Raw genomic sequence first — 23025 nt, forward strand, 5'->3', positions numbered from 1 at the left:
CGTATGTTTGACAAACAACGTAGTGTCTGAAAGAGTTTAAGGGTATCTATTTGCAAGAAGTACAGCAGAAAAACACAAGTACCATTGTCTACTGGCCTGTTTAAGACCGTAGATAACTTTTTGCAAACGGCAAACTGGATTAGGCGGTAAGACGACGCCAGGAGCCGGTGTGTATCCCAATGGGAGGCTTATATATTTCTTCATCGAGAGTACTGTGGAGAAAGGCGTGTGAGACGTCCATCTGCGCAAGATTCCAGCCAAAAGCTGCTGCCAAAGCAAGAAGAAGCTTCACAATAAAGAGTTTAACAACAGGAAAAAATGTGTCAGAGAAGTCAATACCCTTCTGTTGGGTAAACCCCTGAACAACCAAACGTGCCTTATATCGAGCAATGGTACCATTAGCATTATACTTAATAGTATAAACCCATTTGCAGCCTACAACATTTTTACCAGGCGACAAAGATTCCACAGTCCTAAGTACGGTTTGCTTCCATCGCAGCCAACTCTTCATTCATTGCCAATCGCCAAACAAAAGATGTGATGGCTTGCTTAAAGGTTTTGGGTTATGTTTCAATGGTAATGGAAATGATGTAGTTTTTATATGGAATATTGAGATTGGAATATGAAACAGAAGAAGAAATTGGATAAAGAGGAGTAACTGCTTGTTTAAGAGAAGGAGTTTTAGGAATTATTTGGTAAGGGAGTGGAAATTTGACCAAGAGAACAATGATAGTAAGACAAGTAGTTTGGTGCCTTAGAATGGTGTTGCGGTCTTTCACTGGGAAGTGAAGTCGCTAGAATGGTGTTACCGCAACATCCCAAACTTTTTGTATATTTTTTTCTTAAGTATACATGTCTGTTTTTACTTTATTTTGACCAACATTAAATTTCAAGTATTATGAGTTTAATTATTAATAATATTAATTTGTTAAAATTTAGTCTTCAATTCACTCAGTATAAGAACAAGGACTATTAAGTTTTTGCATGCAAAGCCTTTAGTAAAAAAAACAAATTGCATGCAAGTCAATTTAACGAAAGGACCACAAAGAAATTAGGTTTTGTCTTGTTCTTTCTATATAATTTAATTAATTAATAATTGGAATTTTATGGGCCCAACCACTCAACAATGATGTCCCTCTTTTGGGCGTATTCTCATTGCTGGCTTCTTCCGTATAGGTCAACATTATTTTATTGTTATTATATTTATATTTGATCGTATCTTCCACAAGTTGATTGATGAATAAACCACACACAAACTAACACCGCAACAACCATTCTTATACTAATATACAATTTATACATCATAATTAATCTCAAACAATTGTTTATCATTAAAATTTTGTAAACGATTCTCACCGTTCCTTTCTTTTTGTTGCCAATATTCGCTTCAATTATTTGATTTGATGCTTGGAGCACTAATATATATTCACCTTGCAAAACATCCACTAAAAGAAAGGACACAAGAATAATGAAAACCCAATTTGAACATTAAAATTATTTCAACATGTTAATAAGCACCAAATACAAAACACAATAACAATAGAAAAAAAAACAAGAGCGTTATTCCATTTTCGCCATCTTGACGATCAAGAACTAGCTCTCTCTCATAAACCCCCTTCACCCAAAATTTTCATGTTGTTTCTCTTCCACCATATCACATATATCATTTATATGGACATACATGTCATATTTTTATATATGCTAATTTATTTCTCTCGCATATTATTAATGCCTAGTTACTATTTTATTTACCCCTTCCCCCCATATATATATACTCAGTAGAAGAACTCCAGCTAAGTCACTAGAACTCCGGCGGAGAAAATTTGACCGGCGGTGTAAGGAGAGGTTGAAAACTTCGATCTACATCTCTCTTTCCTTTCAACACTTGCTATATGACTCGATCGACACTCTGTGCTGCAAAAAGCTTTTTCTCCTCTGCATTAAACAAAATAAAAAATAAATCAATGAATGCAAAAATGGCGTTACAAAAAAAATATGGCGAAACCAAATACTTATATTTACTTCCAAGTTATTTATACCTGTAAATAAATATGTCCTGGCCGTGAAGTTTCTTCCTGCATAAGTAACACGAGTTGAGGAAACCCAAACCCTGAAACTCCGGAGTATTCTTTGGAGATTCCGTACCGACATCGACCACGAAAAGTCTCTCACGACGTTCTTCGTTAACCTTAGTTGCGAAACACTCGAGACCATCTTTGTCATAAACCCTTGTGCTACAAGTTCCACTAGGACCATGGTGAGACGTTACCAGCGTATAGTCCTCCTCGTCCATTATGAACATCTCCTCATCTTCCTCGTCCGAGCTTCCGACATGGCTCATGAACTGAACCGGTTCAGACCGGCCGGATTGGTTCGGTTCATTTCTAGAAACGCTCGTGATCCGGCGAGTGGTTGAGTTCTCGAGTGCGGCTACAATCCCTAGACCAACGGACCCACCAAGATTGTCATCGTAGAATCTCTTTGAACTGTTTCTTTGAGATATCTGAGGGAGAATCTTGAAATCCAGTGGGCTTCTAGGGCTCGTCATCAAGACGTCCAAGAACGGAGCCGCTGCGGCTGCAGATCGGTTCACGCCAACGAGGAGCTCAGATATTTTTCCTATCATGGGATGAGTTCTTTTGCTAAGCATGATCTTGATCGAGGGAAGGGCTTTGATCAAATCAAGCGAACAAACTAAGAAGTAACAAAAAGATGATGAGAGAAGAAGAAGAAGATTGGTGGTGTTTGTGAAACCTCCACAAAGAAGAGATGGGAGAGATATGTGTTATTTATGGTGGAGTTGGTGGGAGGGTTGAGAAACTTTACACTACTTTTATTTATTGCAATATTTACAATAAATCACGTGAACTATTCTTATTTTGCGAATAATATCCTTACTGTTTATTTTCGAAAACAAAACTACCATATAATATCTAATGACGTAACATACCACGAAACCTGTGAAGCTAATCGAAGGAAAACCAGAAGTGATAAATAAACATAGGATATATAGGAATTAATAAACTGTTTTAATTAGTGTATTATTCTTGCATGTAGTATACTATAAGTATATGATTAAGTGCCAATTATAGTTCTGAGTGTAGTCAATATACTAAGGCTTCTAAATCGTCGACGCAAGTATAATTTCGTATAAGTTACAAAAAAAAAAAAGTATAATTTCGTTTGGCTTTTCATACATATAATAGTGTGTGTGACACGGTGTTAAACTGATCATACGTTACATTCATTTTAAATAAAATAAATAATGTCATATTCTAAGAGAATTGGTATTTTATTTGTTTGGTCAGTTTTCATACAAATAATATCTCTCTCTTCTTTTGTCTAAAAATAATATCTCTTATCATAAAAATATCTTATGGTCAATTGGTCATTACATCATCATAATTATTTTATTATATTTGGTCAAATTAATAACATATAACACCTTATATATATTTTGAATGTTACAATAACATAAATTAAAATCGCAATCAGGATTAGTAGATGTAACAAAAATAGATACAATATATTGGACTAATTTGTAATAAAATCTATAATTTTATGGTAAAACGTTTAAAATAACAAAACTGTTGGTTTAGAAATATATACAGCGTTATAAAAATTAGTTTCAAATGTATACAATCACAAATATCATACAGCTACGAAGATAACGTTTGTGAGTTATGTCTAAACCGAACGCAACCTTCTGTATTTGCCCAGACTATAACATAATAGCGACACATGCATGGTTTATTTGTTACGCAATAATAAATGAATTATAGTGTGGAGTGTTTATATGTGTACGCTGACATGACATAAACCCTAAACAATTCTTACAATAATGGGCTTTAGATCTGGACGGATTCCTTTTCCTGTAAGAAAATCAACAAAAAGATCATGATTACTACGGAGTTCTTAGGGTGTATTTAAGAGTCTACTCTTAGTTTTTTGTTTAAAATTAAAAGACACGTATATTATGCTAAAAATTATATCATGCGAATTTAAGAGTTGGTTCTTAATTTTTCTTATTTTAGATTAAGAAACTAACGCTAAGAATCCCGGAACTCCGCAATAATTATGGTCTATATTGATCTAGGAACCGATTGTAAATAAATAAAACACTGACATGAGTAATTATAGCAGAGAGATATTAAAACGAATAATGAAGATGAGGTGCCAATGAGAGAATGGTCCACACTGGGACACAAACCATTCTTTCTTTACTTCAAAAAACAAAACAAACACAAACACACAAAAAGTCGATATCAACAATGTCGCAAAACGGATCCCATAGTCTAATTAAAAAGATGATTCGTTGCGCACTTTCATGAGATGTGAATGCGTGGCATTCATCAACAGCTTCGTTGTACCATCCACTATTATTTGCTGACTCGGATTTCTATTTTACGTTACTATTTTATCTTCTTCTTTTTTTGGACTGGATATTTTATCTTTTTTTTTTTCTTTTCTTGAGATGTTTCACATTCCCCTACTTAGACCCTGTATATGTTTTTTTTTTGTCACTGAGACCCTGTATATGTATTTCTTGAATTTTAGTAATATAAAAATGCATACATACATCAAATGTGTAATATATAACATTTGTATTAAACTTAATCGTAGCAAATGAGCACAATATTATTATAAGAAAACTAAAGCCCACTCTAATCCCCATAGACCATAGTTTTAAACCATAGAAATGAAAAGGAAAGCCAATTGGTCCCACTATGGTGAAGAGGAGGTGAAGAATCTCTAGGAAGTACGAAGACACAACGACCACTCGGACGACCAGTTACTTGACTAACAACGATCAAAAGAGAGAAATCACAGTTTTGTTATTTCTAAACCAACAGTTTTGTTATTTTAAACGATATGACTTGTAATTGTCTTGTAATAAAATATATCCTCGATTAGAGCGCTTATATCGAGGATATATCACTAAACTTATCAAAATACACTAAAAATTATGGAAGAATTGCTAAAAACAACCTAAATATTGAAGTCAAATGCATTAGTGTACCCCAATTTCAGTCAAATGCAGAACCAACCTAAATAGAAGATGAAAATACTATTTAGTCCTTATGAACAAACAAAAAAACGGAGGAGTATTTACGTTTCTATCCTTTTGGAAGTCTACATGTAGAAGAAGGAAGTCTACATACTTTTAGACCTCCAGCGAAGTCTAATTTGTAGACTTGATATGTAGTCTACACCAAAATTTTATCTAATATTTTGTTTTAAAATTGTTTAAAAATAATTATTGTGATAGATTTTAACTAATCATCAATATAATGGATAGTATGAAGTAAATATATTAAAATTTTATATAACTGAACAATTTTAAAGAACATATACTAAATTGGGATCCATGTGTTAAACAATGTTCATAGTTTAGAAACAAAAGGTTGTAACATGATAAGTCTTTTGGTGGTAGATTTTTAGAATTAGACTTTAGATTTTGATTTTTTTTTTTTTTATGGACTTAAATCTGTTTATTAATCTTTAGTAGTTTATGTTTTGTGTAATTTTGATATTTGATACATTAAATGAGACTTTTTGATTATCAAGCAAAATATTCAGGGTTTGAGATTTGTGGTTTAGGGTTTCGTAGACCTACAATAAAGTCTATAAATCTGTAGACGTCTTTGTCAGTCTATTTTATTCGTGTATATATTTAATTTTAAATTAAATGTTCCGATTTAAAATCATATATTATGAATATTTTCTTTTGTAACACATATTATGAATATTTAAAATTATTAAAAAATTTGGTAAATCATATTTTAAATTTTGTTAAAAAAACGAAAAAAAAATCGTTGTAGACATACGAAGAAGTCTACACACAAAATTTAACTTGACCGGATTTAACCAAAATAATTAACTTAAACGAAGTAAACCAAACCTTTTTTAACCTAACCAGAAAAATTAGCCAGCATATAAATATCCTTTTTCAAGCTTGTCGGGTAAAAAACCCTAATCCACGCCGCTTGTCTCTCATGGCGATTTCCACAACACTCTTCATCATCTCCAACCTCTCTGCGATTAAACATCTCTAGATCAGAATCTCGTTTCAGAAAAAAAAAATCAACCATGGCTGCAGCCGCGATCGAGAAGCTCCCTCAGCTCAAATCCGCCACCGATGGACTTAAAGAGATGAGGTAATTTCACTCTTTCATTTTTTCCTCGTCTCAGATTTTGATTCTGGATCTATTAATCTTCGTCATCGTCTAGTCTCTCTCTCATCTGTTTCCCTCCTTGTTTCAGTGATAACGAGATCATGCTAGTTTCTTGAGAAAAAATGGCAGAGACCCTCTATCATTACCCGCCAGACATCACTCATCAGGTTCGCATCTCTGCTTTGTGCTGGATTTGAGTAAGGATTTGATAGATTCATATGGATCTGAATATGGATTTATAGGCGAGCCCACAGATGCCACACAGATGCCATGGAGGGCTGAGTACGCAAAGTCCTCGAGGTCTTCCTGCAAGTCTTGCAAGTCCCCCATTAACAAGGAGACCTTTCGTCTTGGAAAGCTTGTTCAAGCTACTCAATTTGCTGATGTCATACCTGTACGATTCCCTCTCTCTATCTTTTTTCTTTACTTTACTCTTTTGCTTGTTATAATTTGGTGGATTCTATACCTGGATTCTAGTTTCTTCTCTCTGTTTATAGACTGATAAAGTTACTTCTTGTAGGGTTTTTGTGAGGCAAATTTGGTTCTTTCTCTTCTATACATTGCTAATTTAGTGCGTATGTGTTATATATGGGTCTACTTTTGCATGTCAAGCTTGTTTATTTTCTCAAACTACACTTGTAAAAGGCTTCTCGTTTTATGCTTTTGGAGCTTATGTGTTACTTGATGACTTCAAAAAGATTCGTGCTTTTATACATTGACATATATTTAGACTCCTATTATTTCTGTTTGGATGATCATATAACCATATGCCGTATGGAGCTTTAAAATGTAATTTTAATTCTTGTTAGATGTCCTTGTTTGTGCTGATAATCATAAGCTCTTTCACTAATTGTAGCTCCTTCCTGCTCTCCTTAACTTCCCCATTTTAACTATATGTTGCTTTAGCTTTCATGAAGTTTTTCAAGCTAACGTATCCTCTGTACACTTTAATCCTTCTCACGCAGATGTGGCACCATGCTTCTTGTATATTGAAGAAAACGAAGCAAATTAAATCATATATAAACTTGCAGAGCAGCACTGCTTTAGCAGAACTGATTGGATCCCGGGTTTCCTCTTTCAGAAAGACAGGGAGATATAAACTTGCAGAGCAGCGATGCTCAAAGGTTTGACCTTTTGTCAACTGTTTCTTTTAGTTTGGAGATTTGTCACAGTGATTTTATTTTAATACACTTTTTCTCGGATTTAGGAAGCCATAGTTTTACCTTCCTTTGTTGCGCTGGCGATTCGTCCCTGACCTGGTGTTAGAGAATACGTCCGTGTGAATGTCTACGAGCTGAGCGTAGATCATTTAACTGTTTCTGAGTATCTTCGGTTCAAGGAAGAGCTCGTTAACGGCCAGTAAGTAAAAAATCCTCTGTGTGTATATATATGTATATACTTCTCTGCTTTTCAGATGCTTACAGTCTCAAACCTTTTTGTTTCATCAGTGCCAATGGGAACTATCTTCTTGATTGCTTATTATCATTGTTTATTGCAGTCGTCATCCTGAAGTGAAGTGGGCTGAGACCACTGACAAGATCTTCCTCACTGTAGTATTAGCTGATTCCAAGGAGACCAAATTTAATCTAGACCCTGAAGGTGTCTTTGATTTCTCTGCAAAAGCTGGTCCTGAAAACCACGTTTATGAACTTAAACTCGAGCTTCACGGCAAAGTCAATGTAGAGGTGAGATTCGTAGACTAACCTGGTCTTGTTTGTTTCATATGTTGTTGCCTGGTGCAAGGTTCTGAAACCTTTCTTTATATTTCAGGAAAGCAAGATTAACATTGGAGTCAGAAGCATCTTCTGCATAATAGAGAAAGCAGAGCCTGAGAGGTGGAATAAGCTAGTCCGTGGAGGGAAAGCGCCGCACTATGTCAAGATTGATTGGGACAAGTGGGTTGATGAGGACGACGAAGGCACCGCTGGTTAGCATTCGTCATAAAGCTTATTATTGTATATCATTTTTTTTTACTCTTTGCACTTTATATAAAGTTCTGGAGGTGTTAAACTTGTTTCTACTTTTTGTTTTGATATAGGTGCTGGAGATATGGATATGGGAGGAATGGGTGAAATGGATTTCTCGGTTTATTTCTAGCTTTTGAATCTTGTCTAATCTTCTATTTTATATATAAGCTTTGAGAATTGACTTCAATGTTGATTCTTTCTTCTTGCAGAACTTGGTGGTATGGCCGGAATTGAAGGACTTGGCGGCATGGGAGGCATGGGTGGTATGGGTGGCATGGGAGGGATGGGTGGGATGGAAGAGTTTGAAGACAGTGATGATGAAGGTAAGGGTTTATAAAGATCTTCTTAGTGTCTATGTTTTTGTCACATCTTCTTGATGAACTGAGAGGCACTTTGCCAATTTGAATGTCTTTGTTAGTCAATTAGCTCATACTGCATTTGAGATGATGTTAACTAGTCTTAAGGAAACATTTTGTTCGGACTTTGGTGTTTCCCTGGTTTGTGTCATTAGTTGTAATAACGTAGTGAAATGGTTTTTGTGATTGCAACAGAATTTGCAAAACCAGGAGACAAGAAAGATGAAGCCGTCAAGGAAGAAGCAAAACCAGTAGATGTCAAGGAAGACAAATGAAGAAGATGCTGTTCGTTCGAGAGATGAACTCATTACTATGTTTTGCTTTCAAGTTTATTTATTAGCTAAGGGTTATTATTATTAGCTTTTTGAGTTTATTAAACCCTCTGTTTTACTTCCTCTTTTCTAAAATGTTTTACTTCTATGTGTATATATAGCATTAAGTGGTTTCTTGATATTTTCTTTAGAACATATATAATCAATGTTGTTTGTCAATGTGATGATCTTGAATGGTTTAATGATAAAGTTGTTTCGAAGCCGTGTGCTTATTTTAGTGGTACCTGGTTTTAGTTAAGGGGAGATTTCTATTCTTGATAATGTTCAGTCTCCAAATGTTAAGCAAAATCTTTCAAAAACATAACAAGAGTCTTCTAAATATAGGACAAAAATTGTTGGTGATGCAAAAATGAAAATATTTTTGGTATATATTAATACTAACCCTTTGGTGTCTCCTCCATAAGGGCATCCGCATTGCGGGGTTCTTATGTTAAAGTTCTTAATATATGTATATGTGTATGTATATATTGTATTTGCGTATATAATTGCGGGCTAAGAACTTTACGGAAACCAAAACTGAAAAGTTCTTAATTAAGAACTTTTCAGCTTTGGTTTCCGTAAAGTTCTTAGCCCGCAATTATATACGCAAATACAATATATACATACACATATACATATATTAAGAACCTTAACTCAAGAACCTTGCAATGCGGATGCCCTAAGCACCTCTAAACCATTTTTGGTATTTATTTACCACTCATTCTTTATATAAAATAAATAACTGACCATTTTATGTTAAATTTTTTTTTATTGATGTAGACTTACAAAGACGTCTACACTTATTAGCAAACTATATACTCAAACCAAAAGTATTATAATTTCATAACTATAACAGTTTTTCTTTTCAAAATCACTCAAACCTATTAGGATTAACTAACACACACTTTCAAACAAAAAAATCTAGAAAAAACTTTATGAATAATACATAAATTCAGTTTTTAATTTATTTTCCTACGTAGACTTTTCAATCAGTCTACGAAAGTGTATACGTTCGTGTCAGTTTACATTTGTAGACGGTCAAATAGGTCTATTATTTGGGTTAGTTTTTGCAATTGAAAAATTTACGGGTTACTTTTTTTATTTGACCAGAAACTCATCCAAGTTTTGACTTTATACATTTAGACTTCCGTTTTAGTCTACCACATTAAAAATGTTAGTTTTTATTATTGACCAGAATTCACCCAAGTTTTGACTTTCGAAGGTAGATTTCATATGTAGTCTACATGTTTCGTAGACTTCGCATAAGGTCTAACTTCAAAACCCATAGGTTGGTTTTGCAATTGACCATTGTTTGACTTTCGAATGTAGATTTCATATGTAGTCTACAGATTTGTAGACTTCGCATAAGGTCTAACTTCAAAACCCATGGGTTGGTTTTGCATTTGACCAAAATAAATATGTAGACTTCAAGAACAGTCTATATTTTTTTGTGAAAAATGTGTAGACTGCATTGGAAGTCTACAATTTAAAAAAATATTTATTTTATTTAAAAACATTTTAGTCAAATACAAAACTAACCTATTCAACGAAGTCAATGTTTTGGTCAAATGCAAAACTGACCTTAAGTAGACTTCATTGGCAGACTACATTTCGTAGACTTCCGTTGAAGTCTACTTAAGAAAGTCAAAAGTTCGGTCAAATGCAAAACCAACCTCTTTTACGTAGCCGTCTTGGTAGGTCTACGTAGATTTTTGTTTTTGTAGTCAAAGGTAAGGATGTAGACTGTTGGGGAAGTCTGCGTTCCAAAAAAAAGGTTAAAAAGGTCAATTGCGAAACTGACTTGTTTGTTGACAAATAGACGGAATCGTACGTCTACACATTGGTGTAGACATATAAAGCAGTCTACCATCACGACACAGACTGAAAAAGTGGTGAAAACCATGTAAACAGTTACCTTTTTCCGGTGTGAACCTCGATTCCGACCCTTTCAACCGTCCAAACTCATAAATTGAGTAAAATGAAGCATCTTTGACGATTTACTAATGAAGAAACTCGAAAATGTGAAATTTGTGAGATGAAAATGAAAGTTGTGAGAGTTTTTTAGATAGAAATGTAGAGGAAATGAAAGATTTGTTGAGTTAGAGAAGAGAAAAAGTGGTTAAAATTGAGTTATTGAGCTTTTATGAGCTCAAACATGGTGGTTCAATGGTGGTTGCAAAATTGAAGATGATGGCATTGTTGTAAATAAGAAAAGATGCTTAGGGTGTAATTGGTTTTTACTCATTTTCGATTTTATCAAAAAATAAAAAAATAATGGCAGTTTTGTAAATATTTCGAAAACATAAGGATAGTTTGGAAAATTCATTGATGAATAGTAATGAGAAAAAAGGGGTTGGTTTTGCAATTGACTTGAATTCTTAGGTTAGTTGTGATAAAAGCCCAAAAATTATTATGGTATATTTCTAAATCATGAGAAAGTTTCACGATAAAATATTTAAGTTGGAAAATATTAGTGTCAGTTTCAGATCATGAGGATTTAAATGTAGGTTTTTATGATTTTGAAATAATCATAACATAATATTATTATTATTTTGTTTATTTATATCTTATTTTTTTTGTTAAAATTTCAGTTGAAAACTTTTTAGTGGATTTGATTTCCCCCATCCAAAAGTAACTTGGAAAATATAATCAGCTGATAAAACACACATGACTGAAAGTCAATATTGTTGTTTAACTTGTGTTAAAAGAAAATATGCTTCAAGTAAACAATTAGAAACATGGAAAATTGCACTTAGTATACAATAAACAATTAAATTATAATTAGCTAACTAACCAAAAAGTTGACTACAATATTCAGCATATTCTCTTTTTTTTTTTGATAATCCAGGTATCTGGATCTCTCATTTATCCGACTATCCCACCGCGTCCAACCGGAACTGGCGAGGAAGGTCCTGATAGAACCAAAATCGAGCACCGTCCTTTTTGGTTCAAGGACACGGCACAAAGTGGTGATCTTGTCAACCAGCTCGATCCAACCGAGGTTTTACCATCAGTTCGTGCCGATCTAACCGTCCAAACCGATTGTGCCTTTCACTGTATCGACCCGTGGACGTCCGGAGTGAAAGCCCGCATGGATCAGCCCTCGTTCAAGCAGCCACAGAACCAGCATGTTCGGATGAACCTGGACAATAGCCAAAGGGTCTTCTTTGACTAGTCTTCCTCAAATTCGCCAACATTGACCAGACTTCATCAGTTTCCGCACTTTGACACATTTATCACATTCTAGTCAATATTTTCATTTTCTATGCATTGTTTTCCCCACAAATGTATTTATTTCTTTGACTACAAAGTACTATAAATATGTAGTCTCATTCATGAATAAAATCAGTTCAGTTTGGTTTCATTTTTATTTCTATTCTCTGAGTGAGAGAGATAGTTCTTAGCTAGTTCATCGGTGTGAACCGGCTTGTTGATTTGGTGGTCAGCCAATCATCTTTGTGTGTTATTTGGTGGTTAGCCAACGCACTACATCCGCTCTTTGGTTGTTAGCCTTAGATCGTTGGTATATCAAGAGTCATTCCGCACCTCTTGACGATCCTATCAATCCATCCCAGTTCCAGAAGTGCCTTGCCTTCTCGGTTCATATCCAACACCCGGCCAAAGCCATCCTTCCCGATTTTGGGTATATCATTTGGTATCAGAGCCACTTTGGCTGGTTTGTTTTCATTCTCTTTTCATCTTCTCATCTCTTCATCATTTTCTTTTCTTATTTCTTTTTGGATCCGGGCTGTTCCTTTACTCCCTTGTGATCGCCATTTAAAAAAAAAGAAAAAAAATAGATAAAAAAAAAAGAAAAAAAAAAGAAAATTTTTGGCTTGAATCACTTCTGAATAGAAATCCAGGGGGAGTGGTGGAAGAGAAAGCCTGCTGGCCGAGGAGAAATCCGGCCTTAGGACAGTTAAGGCGGATCCACACAAAACAAAAAAATCTCTTCATCTTCATTTCTTTTCTTTTTCCACAAAGTTTGTTTTGGGTTTTTGATTGCTGAATTTTGACTGCCTATCATCCTTTGAACCAGTAAAAGAATTCTGAGTGATCACCTAAAAGTCGTGAACTAAACACTTTGAGAGTGTGAGGATTTTTATGTGCTAACGTTTGTTAAGTGTTTCAGGATGTTTGGACTTCTCAAGAAATCAAAACCACTACAAGATGATATCTTCTTTCCTTTTAAAACTGTTTCGGAAAAAGAGCAATTAATTTTTAGAAATAAGAAACAGTTTACTGCTAATAGGTTTGATTTTGTACAGAAACAAAGGAAGAGACAAAACAGGTCCGATGATGAGAAGTGGGTCAGAAGTGGTGATCGTCCCTTCACCAAAACCAAGAGAAGCAGCCGTGATATGCTTGATCAGAAAGAGCTTCAGACTTATGCCAGCTTGGAGAAGATGTTGCATAAGGCAATTCATGCTATCCGGCAACTCAAAAAGAAGGGAAACCCCAACGCTTCTCCTGCACCAAAACAGCAAAGTAATCTTTCTTCTCTTTCAAATTCAGATTTGAAAACTAATGTGTTGTCTTCTGATAAAAGCAAAACTGTGAAACCCACAAGTAAGGCTCTTTCTACCAGGTGCTTCAAATGCCATAAGGTCGGCAATTATGCTAACAAGTGCCACAAACAGAAACCGATGGTGACTTTGAAGAACGTTGAAACCGAGCCAGAAAAGGAAGTATCGTTGTCCATTCAAAACTCGGACCACATTCATAATGAGCTTTGTGTTGATTATAATCCTTTTGCTTATAATCTTTTTCCTTTTAATGATTCAGATTTGAGGACAAATCTTTTTGAAGAGGGAGAGTATGATAGAACCAAAATCGAGCACCGTCCTTTTTGGTTCAAGGACACGGCACAAAGTGGTGATCTTGTCAACCAGCTCGACCCAACCGAGGTTTTACCATCAGTTCGTGCCGATCTAACCGTCCAAACCGATTGTGCCTTTCACCGTATCGACCCGTGGACGTCCGGAGTGAAAGCCCGCATGGATCAGCCCTCGTTCAAGCAGCCACAGAACCAGCATGTTCGGATGAACCTGGACAATAGCCAAAGGGTCTTCTTTGACCAGTCTTCCTCAAATTCGCCAACATTGACCAGACTTCATCAGTTTCCGCACTTTGACACATTTATCACATTCTAGTCAATATTTTCATTTTCTATGCATTGTTTTCCCCACAAATGTATTTATTTCTTTGACTACAAAGTACTATAAATATGTAGTCTCATTCATGAATAAAATCAGTTCAGTTTGGTTTCATTTTTATTTCTATTCTCTGAGTGAAAGAGATAGTTCTTAGCTAGTTCATCGGTGTGAACCGGCTTGTTGATTTGGTGGTCAGCCAATCATCTTTGTGTGTTATTTGGTGGTTAGCCAACGCACTACATCCGCTCTTTGGTGGTTAGCCTTAGATCGTTGGTATATCAAGAGTCATTCCGCACCTCTTGACGATCCTATCAATCCATCCCAGTTCCAGAAGTGCCTTGCCTTCTCGGTTCATATCCAACACCCGGCCAAAGCCATCCTTCCTGATTTTGGGTCTATCAGGTCCTGGAGGCCAAACGAAAATCATGTTAAATCCGTTGTAGCCGGAGCTCGAACTCGTGATGGCGGACACCTCAGCCGAGATTACTTTACCACCAGACCACGACACCCGTTGTAACTTCTTTCTATTTTGTTCTTTTTATTTTTTATTTTTTCTTAGTTTTCTTCTTCCCCTTTTTTTTTTCAAATTTCTGCTTCTCTTAATATCTATGAAAATATAAATTATATGTTACTCCACTTCGACTACTTCTACCTATACAACGGTTATCGCCGCCGTTAATTGACATGCCATCGTGGCTGTTCTTCTGTTTCCTAAATGCTAACTTCCATCACAAGCCCAAAATTGATGTTGTTTTCGTATTATCTTTTCTGCGTTTTTATGTTTTTAACAATTTTAAATTTTCAAATCTATTCTATTATATATTTATATAGTATAGTATACTAATTTCAGATATTAGTTACATTATATTTTAAATCTGGTTTTAGTAATTAGGGTTTAGTGATTAGAGTTTTACGTTTAGTATTTGAAAAGTGATGGTGATATTATAAACAAAGTTAAAATAGAGTTTAGGATTTAGTTCTTTTTTACATTTTTGCATCCAATTCTATTATGAGTTAATTTGCTGTATCTTTATATATAAAGTAGACTTTTTATCCCTCCTGAGGTGTCCAACAAGGATTACACGTCAGAAATAGGGGTGCTCTCGCGTTGACACGTCGGATACGCATCGTTTCATTTAAAGGAGAGATTTCTCGCTTCGGGCTTGGGCTTCAACTTCGGTGTTCGGCTGCTCTTCGACGCTTGAGGCCCATCAACACTTTCTCTGCCAAAACCTAATTCATACGACGGCGACGATGACTGTCGACCTTCTTCATGAATCTGGAATGGAGAGCGTTATAGTTTATCGGTGTTTATTATCATTAATTCATACGCCCACTACGAGTTCTTCAATCTGTCGTTTCCATCTGAAAGGTTGTGAGTTTTGGTATAAATAGATGTGAGTATTCTCTCCTCTGATTCATCTTATCTTCATATCTCTGAAAGCATACAAATAAACGTTTCTTATGGCTAATATGAGTTCTGAATTGTGTGATTTCTGTTTAAAACGTTTTTGTTGATTCGTTTTGTTTTTGATTGATTACCTCAGATCAAACTCGAATCCCACTCCTAAACTGGGAGCATAGTTTCGTTATAGTGAAAGGTATTGTGGAAGGATTGTGCTACCTCCATAACTTCACATGCCCACCGATCCTTCACTGCGACCTTAAGCCAAGTTATATGCTTCTCGGCAGAGACATGATCCCAAAAATCTCAGATGTTAGGCTGGTTCAGATGATGGAAACTGGCACCACAGAAGCTGCCATGGGAACAGCAGTAGGAACTTACTAAGGATCAACAATTCGTTAAACTTTCCTTTCTTTTTCACTAAAACAAAATCACATTCAATTAATCCTCTTTTGTTTATTTTTTTTTTTTGTGCAGGGGCTGCATGTCTGAAGAATATGGGAAAGATGATATCATATCTGAGAAATCGGATGTCTTCAGTTATGGAGTAGTGTTGTTAGAGATTCTTACTGGAAGGAGAAACCATGAGTATTGTATTACAAATCAAGGAGATAGTCTTCTCGACTACGTAAGTTTAATTTTGTTTTGTATTCTTAAAATTTCAAAGAAAATTTATATTTGAGAGTTTTTAAACAAGGTTTGGAGGCAGTGGACGGAAGGTGCTGGATTCGAGCTTCCATGATGATTCATTGTAGAAGACCAGGTTTTACGATCAGTGAAGATTGTCTATCCTAGGTTCAACAAAATATGCACGATAGACCTATCACAAGGACCGTCGTGCTTGAAAGTAGCCCATGATCAGAAATTCCAGAACCGACGAAACCAAACCATTATCTCACAAGAGCTGATCTCATGCCCGCCACCATCAATGTGAACCATACTCCCACCTACAGATGACACTTGAAGGCGCAGGTTCTATGTTCTCTATGATACTTCGTTGTCACTATGTGTAATCATAATTTTAGATTGTCAGACTTAACTCCGAAGATACGACCGGTTTGATGAGATAACCAGCATCAATGTTATGAATCTATTTCAATAATGCTGAGTTAGGCATCAAATATCAATGTTGGGTTTTTTCTTTAAGACGTGACATCTGCTTCTGTTTTCTTTTAATTTCTGGACAATGTTTATTTTCTGAAACATATTTTAAATTATGTTTGGCTTTAAGATTACACAAACCCTATAAATGTTTTTCCTCAGTACAAAACATTTTGTTTGGAATGAATCAATAGGAAGTAAATTAATTACAAGAACCCATAGTAAGAATTCAAGCAGATACAAGGGACCGTGCACCTAACTGCACCATTAGCGATGAAACATTAGCCGGTCATTCTAATACTCAGACCTAAAACTATTGGGCACGGCTCAGTTTACTCATTAGATAGGCGCATGCCTAAATACAGAGAAATCCTAAGTCATTTTAATAAACAAGAAAAACGGGTCACGAAGTCTAAATGCTCACAAAAAAAAATATTATGTAAATATTTTTCACACAAGTTTAAAATACATTAACCTAACTAAGCAAAAAGTTCCTATGAAAGAAATTTAATATTTTGTAGTTAACAATACAAAAACTATTCCCAAAATAAGCCTCGGGGAGTTCAAGAAAATATATACCAAAAATAAGAAAAATTTTAAGCAAATTATAGCGGGTCATAACAAAAATCTTTATATAAAATTCAAACTATCAACAAAATCATTTGCTGAATCACGTGTTATTTTAAATGGATAATAAAAACAGATGATTTTTTTTAATGAACCAACAAAAGATGGCAATCCTTATGCAAACAAAATTATTCACACACAAAAAACATCATTATCATACTTTTTAAAAACATATGTAAACTAATCTGATAATTAAAATACCTGAACAATCAAACAAACAAAACCACAACGTTGTATACTACAAAAAAACGAATCACATGTTGACGTTTCACATACCAATACAACAAAAAACGAATCACATGTCGATTTAAAATCAACCGTTATGTTACACATTTAACAAATATTCCGCCCGTAGGGCGGGCCGGCACTAGTATACCTAAAAGAAGTCAATAGTAAGGATCTACTATTTTTTTTAAATGGTAGAAAATTGTAGCAAATTAATATTAATATTCCTATACTGCCTTTTTTCACAAACAAATTACAATTTTGACGGGGGAGAGAGACTCCGCAGCGGAGGAGAAGAAGGTGGAGGAGAAGAAAGCGGAGGAAGGAAACAGAGATTTTGGTGGCGGGAGAAAACAGAGAGGGGAGACGGAGGAGCGGAGAGAGCTCGGTGTCGAGGAAGCGGATCACTTTTGGGAGAGGAGCTCGGGGGCGGAGTTGGGCATAGTGGAGCGAGCGGAGGCGGCGATTAAGACGACTGAGACGGCGTGAGCTAGCCCCTACTTCTTTTTCTCCTCTCAAATTCTCCCCTCTCATCAAAACTAAACCCTAACCCTCCTATGGATTTATAAACCCATGGACAAAAATTTAAATTCTATAGGTAACACGACGGAGACGTTGACGGATCTTGGAGACGAAGCGGGTCGAGCGGCGGCCGGAGAAGTCGGAGGAGTCGGACTTGAGATGACGGCGCGGGGGTGGGAAGGGACGCGCTGCGGGAGCCATGGACGGGGAGACGGAATAGCGGAGGGAGGACAGAGAGGTCTCGGTGTGGAGAGAAGCTCGGGGGCGGCGCTGGGCGTCGAGAGATCTCGGTTTGGGAGAAGAGCTCGGGGGCGGAGCTGGACGTCGTGGAGGCGGCTACTGAGACGGCGGCGGGGGGATTTGATTCCCTTTTGCTTTTCTTTAAGGCGGAGGAGTTTGATGGAGGCTTGAAAGCGGTGGAAATTGGGGAGGCTTGACGGGGGTGGAAGTCGGGGTAGGCTTGATGGTGGAGGAGTTTGATGGAGATTTGAAAGCAGTGGAGCTTGATAGAGGATTGACGGTGGTAGAAGCCAGGGAAGGTTTAAAGGTGGAGGAGAGGAAAAAGGCGGAGGAGAGAAAGAAGGAGAAGGAAGAAACATAATATGGATATAGTGGTCTTTCTATTATGTTGCACAGTGGATAACAATTGCATATGGTATATCTATCTTATTAAAACAGAAACATTATAACTTCTTCTAGGTGGATTTTTAAATTGGACATCACATTATTATTCTTAGTCTAATCTTTCATTTAAATATTTCCTATTTAATATCAACTATCTATCATTTAACTCCACTATAAGATCTATGTCTATGCATCTATTAAACAAAATATATGTTCTTTTCGTTAGAGTATACTCACATTATCATATTTATATTATATCATAGTAAAAATATAATAATCTCTCTCCTTTATTATAGTCAAATGAATACAATAAATGTCTCCAATATAAATATAACACGAGTCTAAATTCTTAAAAATAAAAATATAAATAGATAGAAACAAAAATAAATATTACACATTTTATTAAAAATATAAATATTACACGAGTAGGTTGACAAAAAAATACAAATATTATGCTAATCCTTTTTTGTCATCAACTTATACAAACTTAAACTGAGTAGGTTGACAAAAAGATACAAATATTACATGAATCCTTTTTTTTACACGAATCCTTAGCCAGTCATTATACAATTTTGACTATTTTGGTCTGGTTATTTCCTAAACAATTGATTCAATTAACCAAATAACTTAAGAACACGTTTCCTCCCATCATTAAACTATAATTATCTTAAACACAAAACCCCTTTTAATTAAAAAAACAATTATTTGGAATCAAATACTGATGAATCTTAAAATTTTAAATAACTTGATACAGAACTTTTGAAACTCAATAATAAAGATATCAGAATACATTTTCTTAGATGTTCAAACAATCGAGGTCTGCTTTGAATATACACTAAATAGAATATACTAACGTATATTCTTACTTAAATAACAGAAACATCAATTTATACTTTAAAAAAAAAACGATTATTGGAAAACCTCTTCACCAAGTTGAGTCTACTATGCCTAAAATCTTGGTTACAATCAAATATTCACAATCAAATTGTCAGATTTGAAAAATCATGAATATGGAAAACCCTCTTCTCCAAATTTATTCTACTATACATAAAATCTCGATGTCAAGAGATTTTGTATTTATTATATCTGACTTAATAGGTTAGAAAATAATCATTTTCTCCCACTAAAATGTGTGTACAAGTACTTGTCTTCGTATTCATCATTGGACATTCACAAAACTTTTAGAAAAAAATCCCAAAAAGCACAATGTCAAAACCAAATCGTATTGGTTGATATTATATTAGTGTTTTCACTATACAGTTACAGTATAACATCCTTAAATTAATAATCTATAAATTAATATCTCTATAAATTACTATAATTTCATAGTCTCAAATTGAGTTTTTGGTTCAATTAGTATCTCGATAAATTAATAATCTCTATAAATTAATAAAAAATTATAGTTTTGGTATAGTCCCAACATTACTAATTTATAGAGGTTTCACTGTATATCTCTAATACACCAATGAAAAATTAATAATAGAAAAAACAGTTTTAACATTGTTCTTAAACAATATGTTTTAGACAAACTCAAAATTATATAAAACCACATTATGTGAAAATGACAAATTCCAAATTGTATCAACTATTATAGAATATATGTTATATGTTAAAAATAAAAAAATAAAATCTGCGCGGTCGCGCGGGTCATGATCTAGTACCTAATTACGACATATGTTGTGGGTAGACAATGCAAATTCTCTTCTATTATATACATATATAAATGTAGTGCAAAATATATTTGTTTTATTTATGTTTTGTTCCTAGTGTAACACAATATATTATATTACTATATTATTTTATTATATTATGTTCTATTCTATTATATTCTATTCGATGACTTTTATAATGTTCCATTTTATTTTGAAAATATAGCGTGTAACTTTCTTATGTTTTAGACATCATTTTCTGTTTTTAACGCTGATGACTTCTACTAAAAAAAGTTGAAACTTTGTATTATCAAATCTTAAAAGTACTTTTTATATTTGTTATCTTTTAGAAATTATATTTTCTATCATTCAAATATTTGTAGTATAATATTTATAGAGCTTTCTGTAATACAATCATGTCTTAATTCTGACCACATATTTTATATTTTATCAATGTCATTAGTTATTTTCATGTTTACTGTCTACTTACTACATAAAAGGTTATAACCGGAAAAAATGTTAGTGTCATCAATTATATTATTTAAAAATCATAGCTATATTTTTAATATTTATTTGTAAATGTTTAGTTAGCAAATTAACTCTACCATCATTGCTAAACATTGCTAGGGATGTAGGAAATTATATGTTAGTGTACCGTGTTGAAAAGGTTTCTAACAACAAAAATAAAATATGCGTGATTAGTAAGGAGATCTATTCATAATGACTAGTTAGAGTAAAAGTAACGACCAAATGTTACAGAAGGAAAAAAACGAGTTTTAAACAACACCGTTTATTTTATCCATTATCTTCATGCAAATATATGCTAAGATCTATTATATGTTTAAATGACATGTAATGAAAATGATTTTTTTGTAAGTGAATAAGTTCAATGGTGAGGGCATGACCTTTTAGTACTTTCTCATGTTAGAATTAGATAATTTGTTTTGTTTTGACATTTGTAATCATTTTTAGTTCTGTAAACTATATTTTTAATTTTCTAAAAGACTATATTTTTACCATTTTGTGTTTAGTATTTTTTTCCAAAACTATTATTATCAAATTGTTTTGAAACCATCTTCAGTTTTAACTGAGTCAATTTTCCTCTTAATCAGCTGCTTTTCTCCCCTATATAATCTATGGGGTTTCTTAACAAACATAAACAAACAAAATGATCTGCACATTAGTTTCTTTTTTTGTTTGTTTAAAAGTTATCAAAAAGTCATCATATTAGGATGAAACTAAGCAAAAGTGTCTCTCTTTCTTAAAAAAAATCATGCTTTATATGTCCTAAAATTGTTCATGTGATGCAAATTGTCATTGTTCTATTTAATTTAATCAATTCAGTTTTCAACAGTAAAACTTCTTTTATAAACGAATGCACGAATAATAACAAGTTATGAGATGGTGATTTTATCTGAAAAGTATAACCTAGTTAATTCTAATGAGTGGAAATCAGAAAAGAAGAAGTTAACTTAGTCAAATTTTTAAACCTTGAAGTCTAAAATTAGAAAGATACATAAAATTTTTTTTCCACACAAAAGAAAAAGAAAGATACCAATCTTAATTTGTTTTTTCTTTCCAGTATCAATAAAATAAACTTTCTAAAAAAACATTTGATATTTAAAAAAAAGGCTTCTTACAAATGACGTGTTATCTCCTCAGACACATTTTAAAGCTCATATTGGTGAAGATCCAGTGATTGTTGACTTTGATGGTCTTGGGAAATAAGAGGCTTGGATCAACGGCCAGAGCATCAGACGTTATTGGCCAAGCTTCAACTCTAGTGACGACGGTTGCACTGGGGAATGTGACTATCATGAAAGTTATGGTAGTGACAAATATGCTTTTATGTGCTGTGAAAAAAACTCAAAGATGGTAATTCTAAAAAGAAAACCAACAATTTCTTTATTACTTTTATAATAATCAATAATGTTCATTTCTCTAAATATAATGGTATTTTTGCGGATTATTGAAACTAAAAATGGCTGAATTCTTGTTGTACAATGTTCCACGGTCATTCTTGAATGAGAATGGACACAAACACTCAGAACACTATCACTCTATTTGAAGAAAGGGGTGGTGACCCGTCAATGGTGAACTTCAGGCTGGTTGTGGTTGGAACAGTTTGTGCCAGGGTTCATGATCACAACAAAGCAGAGTTATCTTGCCATAACTGACCGATCTCAGCCATCAAATCTGAGAGCTTTGGAAATCCATCTGGATATTGTGGCTCATTTGCGGTTAGTATGTGCCAAGGAGCCAAGGATGCTACCAAGATAGTAGGTAAAGAATGTGTTGGGAAACTCAACTGCACTAGAATGTATCTTCAGACAAGTTTGGATGCTACCAAGATAGTGGCTAAAGAATGTTCATTTCTCTTGGTCGTTAAATAATGTTTGTTTTTGTTTTGTATGTTTTTAGTTGGATTGGATGTAGGGTTATGGAAATAAATATTACGACCGAATGAAAAATTTTATGTTTAAAATATTTTTCCTTGAGTTGCTTTTTCAATGCTTTTTACACATAATTGACAACTAGAATGAGTTTCTTGAATATGACTATCACAAAGCTAGTCATTGATGACATCTTCTAACACCAAGCACTTTTTCTGGTTGATACACTTATACGAACACTAGTAAACATTTGTGTCAATACCCTAGGCATATTTTTTTTTTGGTTTTGGCTTATACACTAAGCACATTCAGAGATCTGCACATTCCAGAAATAGTGTTGATGCTCTTCAACTGGCTTAAGTGAAATTCTTCTATTTAATAAAGAGTCAAAGACTAACCTTTTTCTGTTTCAACTTCCATTCATTAAATTAAAATAAAACCGATCCAAAACAGAGTACAAACCGAAAAACAAATAGATCAACAGAGCATGTTAAAGAATAAGCTTTCTGATTA

The 23025-nt window shown here is 34.3% G+C and overlaps 2 protein-coding genes and 1 long non-coding RNA gene across 3 annotated transcripts; 2 read left to right on the forward strand and 1 right to left on the reverse strand.

The window, feature by feature from the left end:
* Nucleotides 1-1466: 1466 nt before the first annotated feature.
* LOC108843460 (FCS-Like Zinc finger 14) lies at nt 1467-2779 on the reverse strand. The gene is made up of 2 exons (XM_018616662.2): nt 2040-2779; nt 1467-1935 (listed from the first exon to the last, which is right to left on the reverse strand). The coding sequence occupies exons 1-2, from the start codon at nt 2648-2650 to the stop codon at nt 1794-1796; spliced, it is 753 nt and encodes a 250-aa protein (XP_018472164.1). The 5' UTR covers nt 2651-2779; the 3' UTR covers nt 1467-1793.
* A 3311-nt stretch (nt 2780-6090) lies between these two features.
* LOC108836868 (uncharacterized) lies at nt 6091-9043 on the forward strand. The gene is made up of 9 exons (XM_057004193.1): nt 6091-6158; nt 6306-6570; nt 7033-7160; nt 7443-7535; nt 7675-7861; nt 7947-8103; nt 8215-8261; nt 8353-8466; nt 8695-9043. The coding sequence occupies exons 1-9, from the start codon at nt 6091-6093 to the stop codon at nt 8752-8754; spliced, it is 1119 nt and encodes a 372-aa protein (XP_056860173.1). The 3' UTR covers nt 8755-9043.
* A 6096-nt stretch (nt 9044-15139) lies between these two features.
* LOC108824394 (uncharacterized) lies at nt 15140-16612 on the forward strand. The gene is made up of 4 exons (XR_001945222.2): nt 15140-15363; nt 15514-15740; nt 15849-15999; nt 16069-16612. It is a non-coding gene; the product is annotated as an uncharacterized LOC108824394 (long non-coding RNA).
* Nucleotides 16613-23025: the final 6413 nt, after the last annotated feature.

Source organism: Raphanus sativus, chromosome 2 (genome assembly GCF_000801105.2).
Source record: "Raphanus sativus cultivar WK10039 chromosome 2, ASM80110v3, whole genome shotgun sequence".
NCBI lineage: Eukaryota > Viridiplantae > Streptophyta > Magnoliopsida > Brassicales > Brassicaceae > Raphanus > Raphanus sativus.

Bases quoted from the DNA above. Each gene is read 5' to 3' on its own strand.
- LOC108843460 (XM_018616662.2), bottom strand. From the start codon at position 2,650: ATGCTTAGCAAAAGAACTCATCCCATGATAGGAAAAATATCTGAGCTC. The intron at 1,936-2,039 runs GTATAAATAACT...TGTTTAATGCAG, and splicing joins CAGGACATATTTATTTACAG to AGGAGAAAAAGCTTTTTGCA.
- LOC108836868 (XM_057004193.1), top strand. From the start codon at position 6,091: ATGGCTGCAGCCGCGATCGAGAAGCTCCCTCAGCTCAAATCCGCCACC. The intron at 6,159-6,305 runs GTAATTTCACTC...AAAAAATGGCAG, and splicing joins GATGGACTTAAAGAGATGAG to AGACCCTCTATCATTACCCG. The intron at 7,536-7,674 runs GTAAGTAAAAAA...TGTTTATTGCAG, and splicing joins GAAGAGCTCGTTAACGGCCA to TCGTCATCCTGAAGTGAAGT.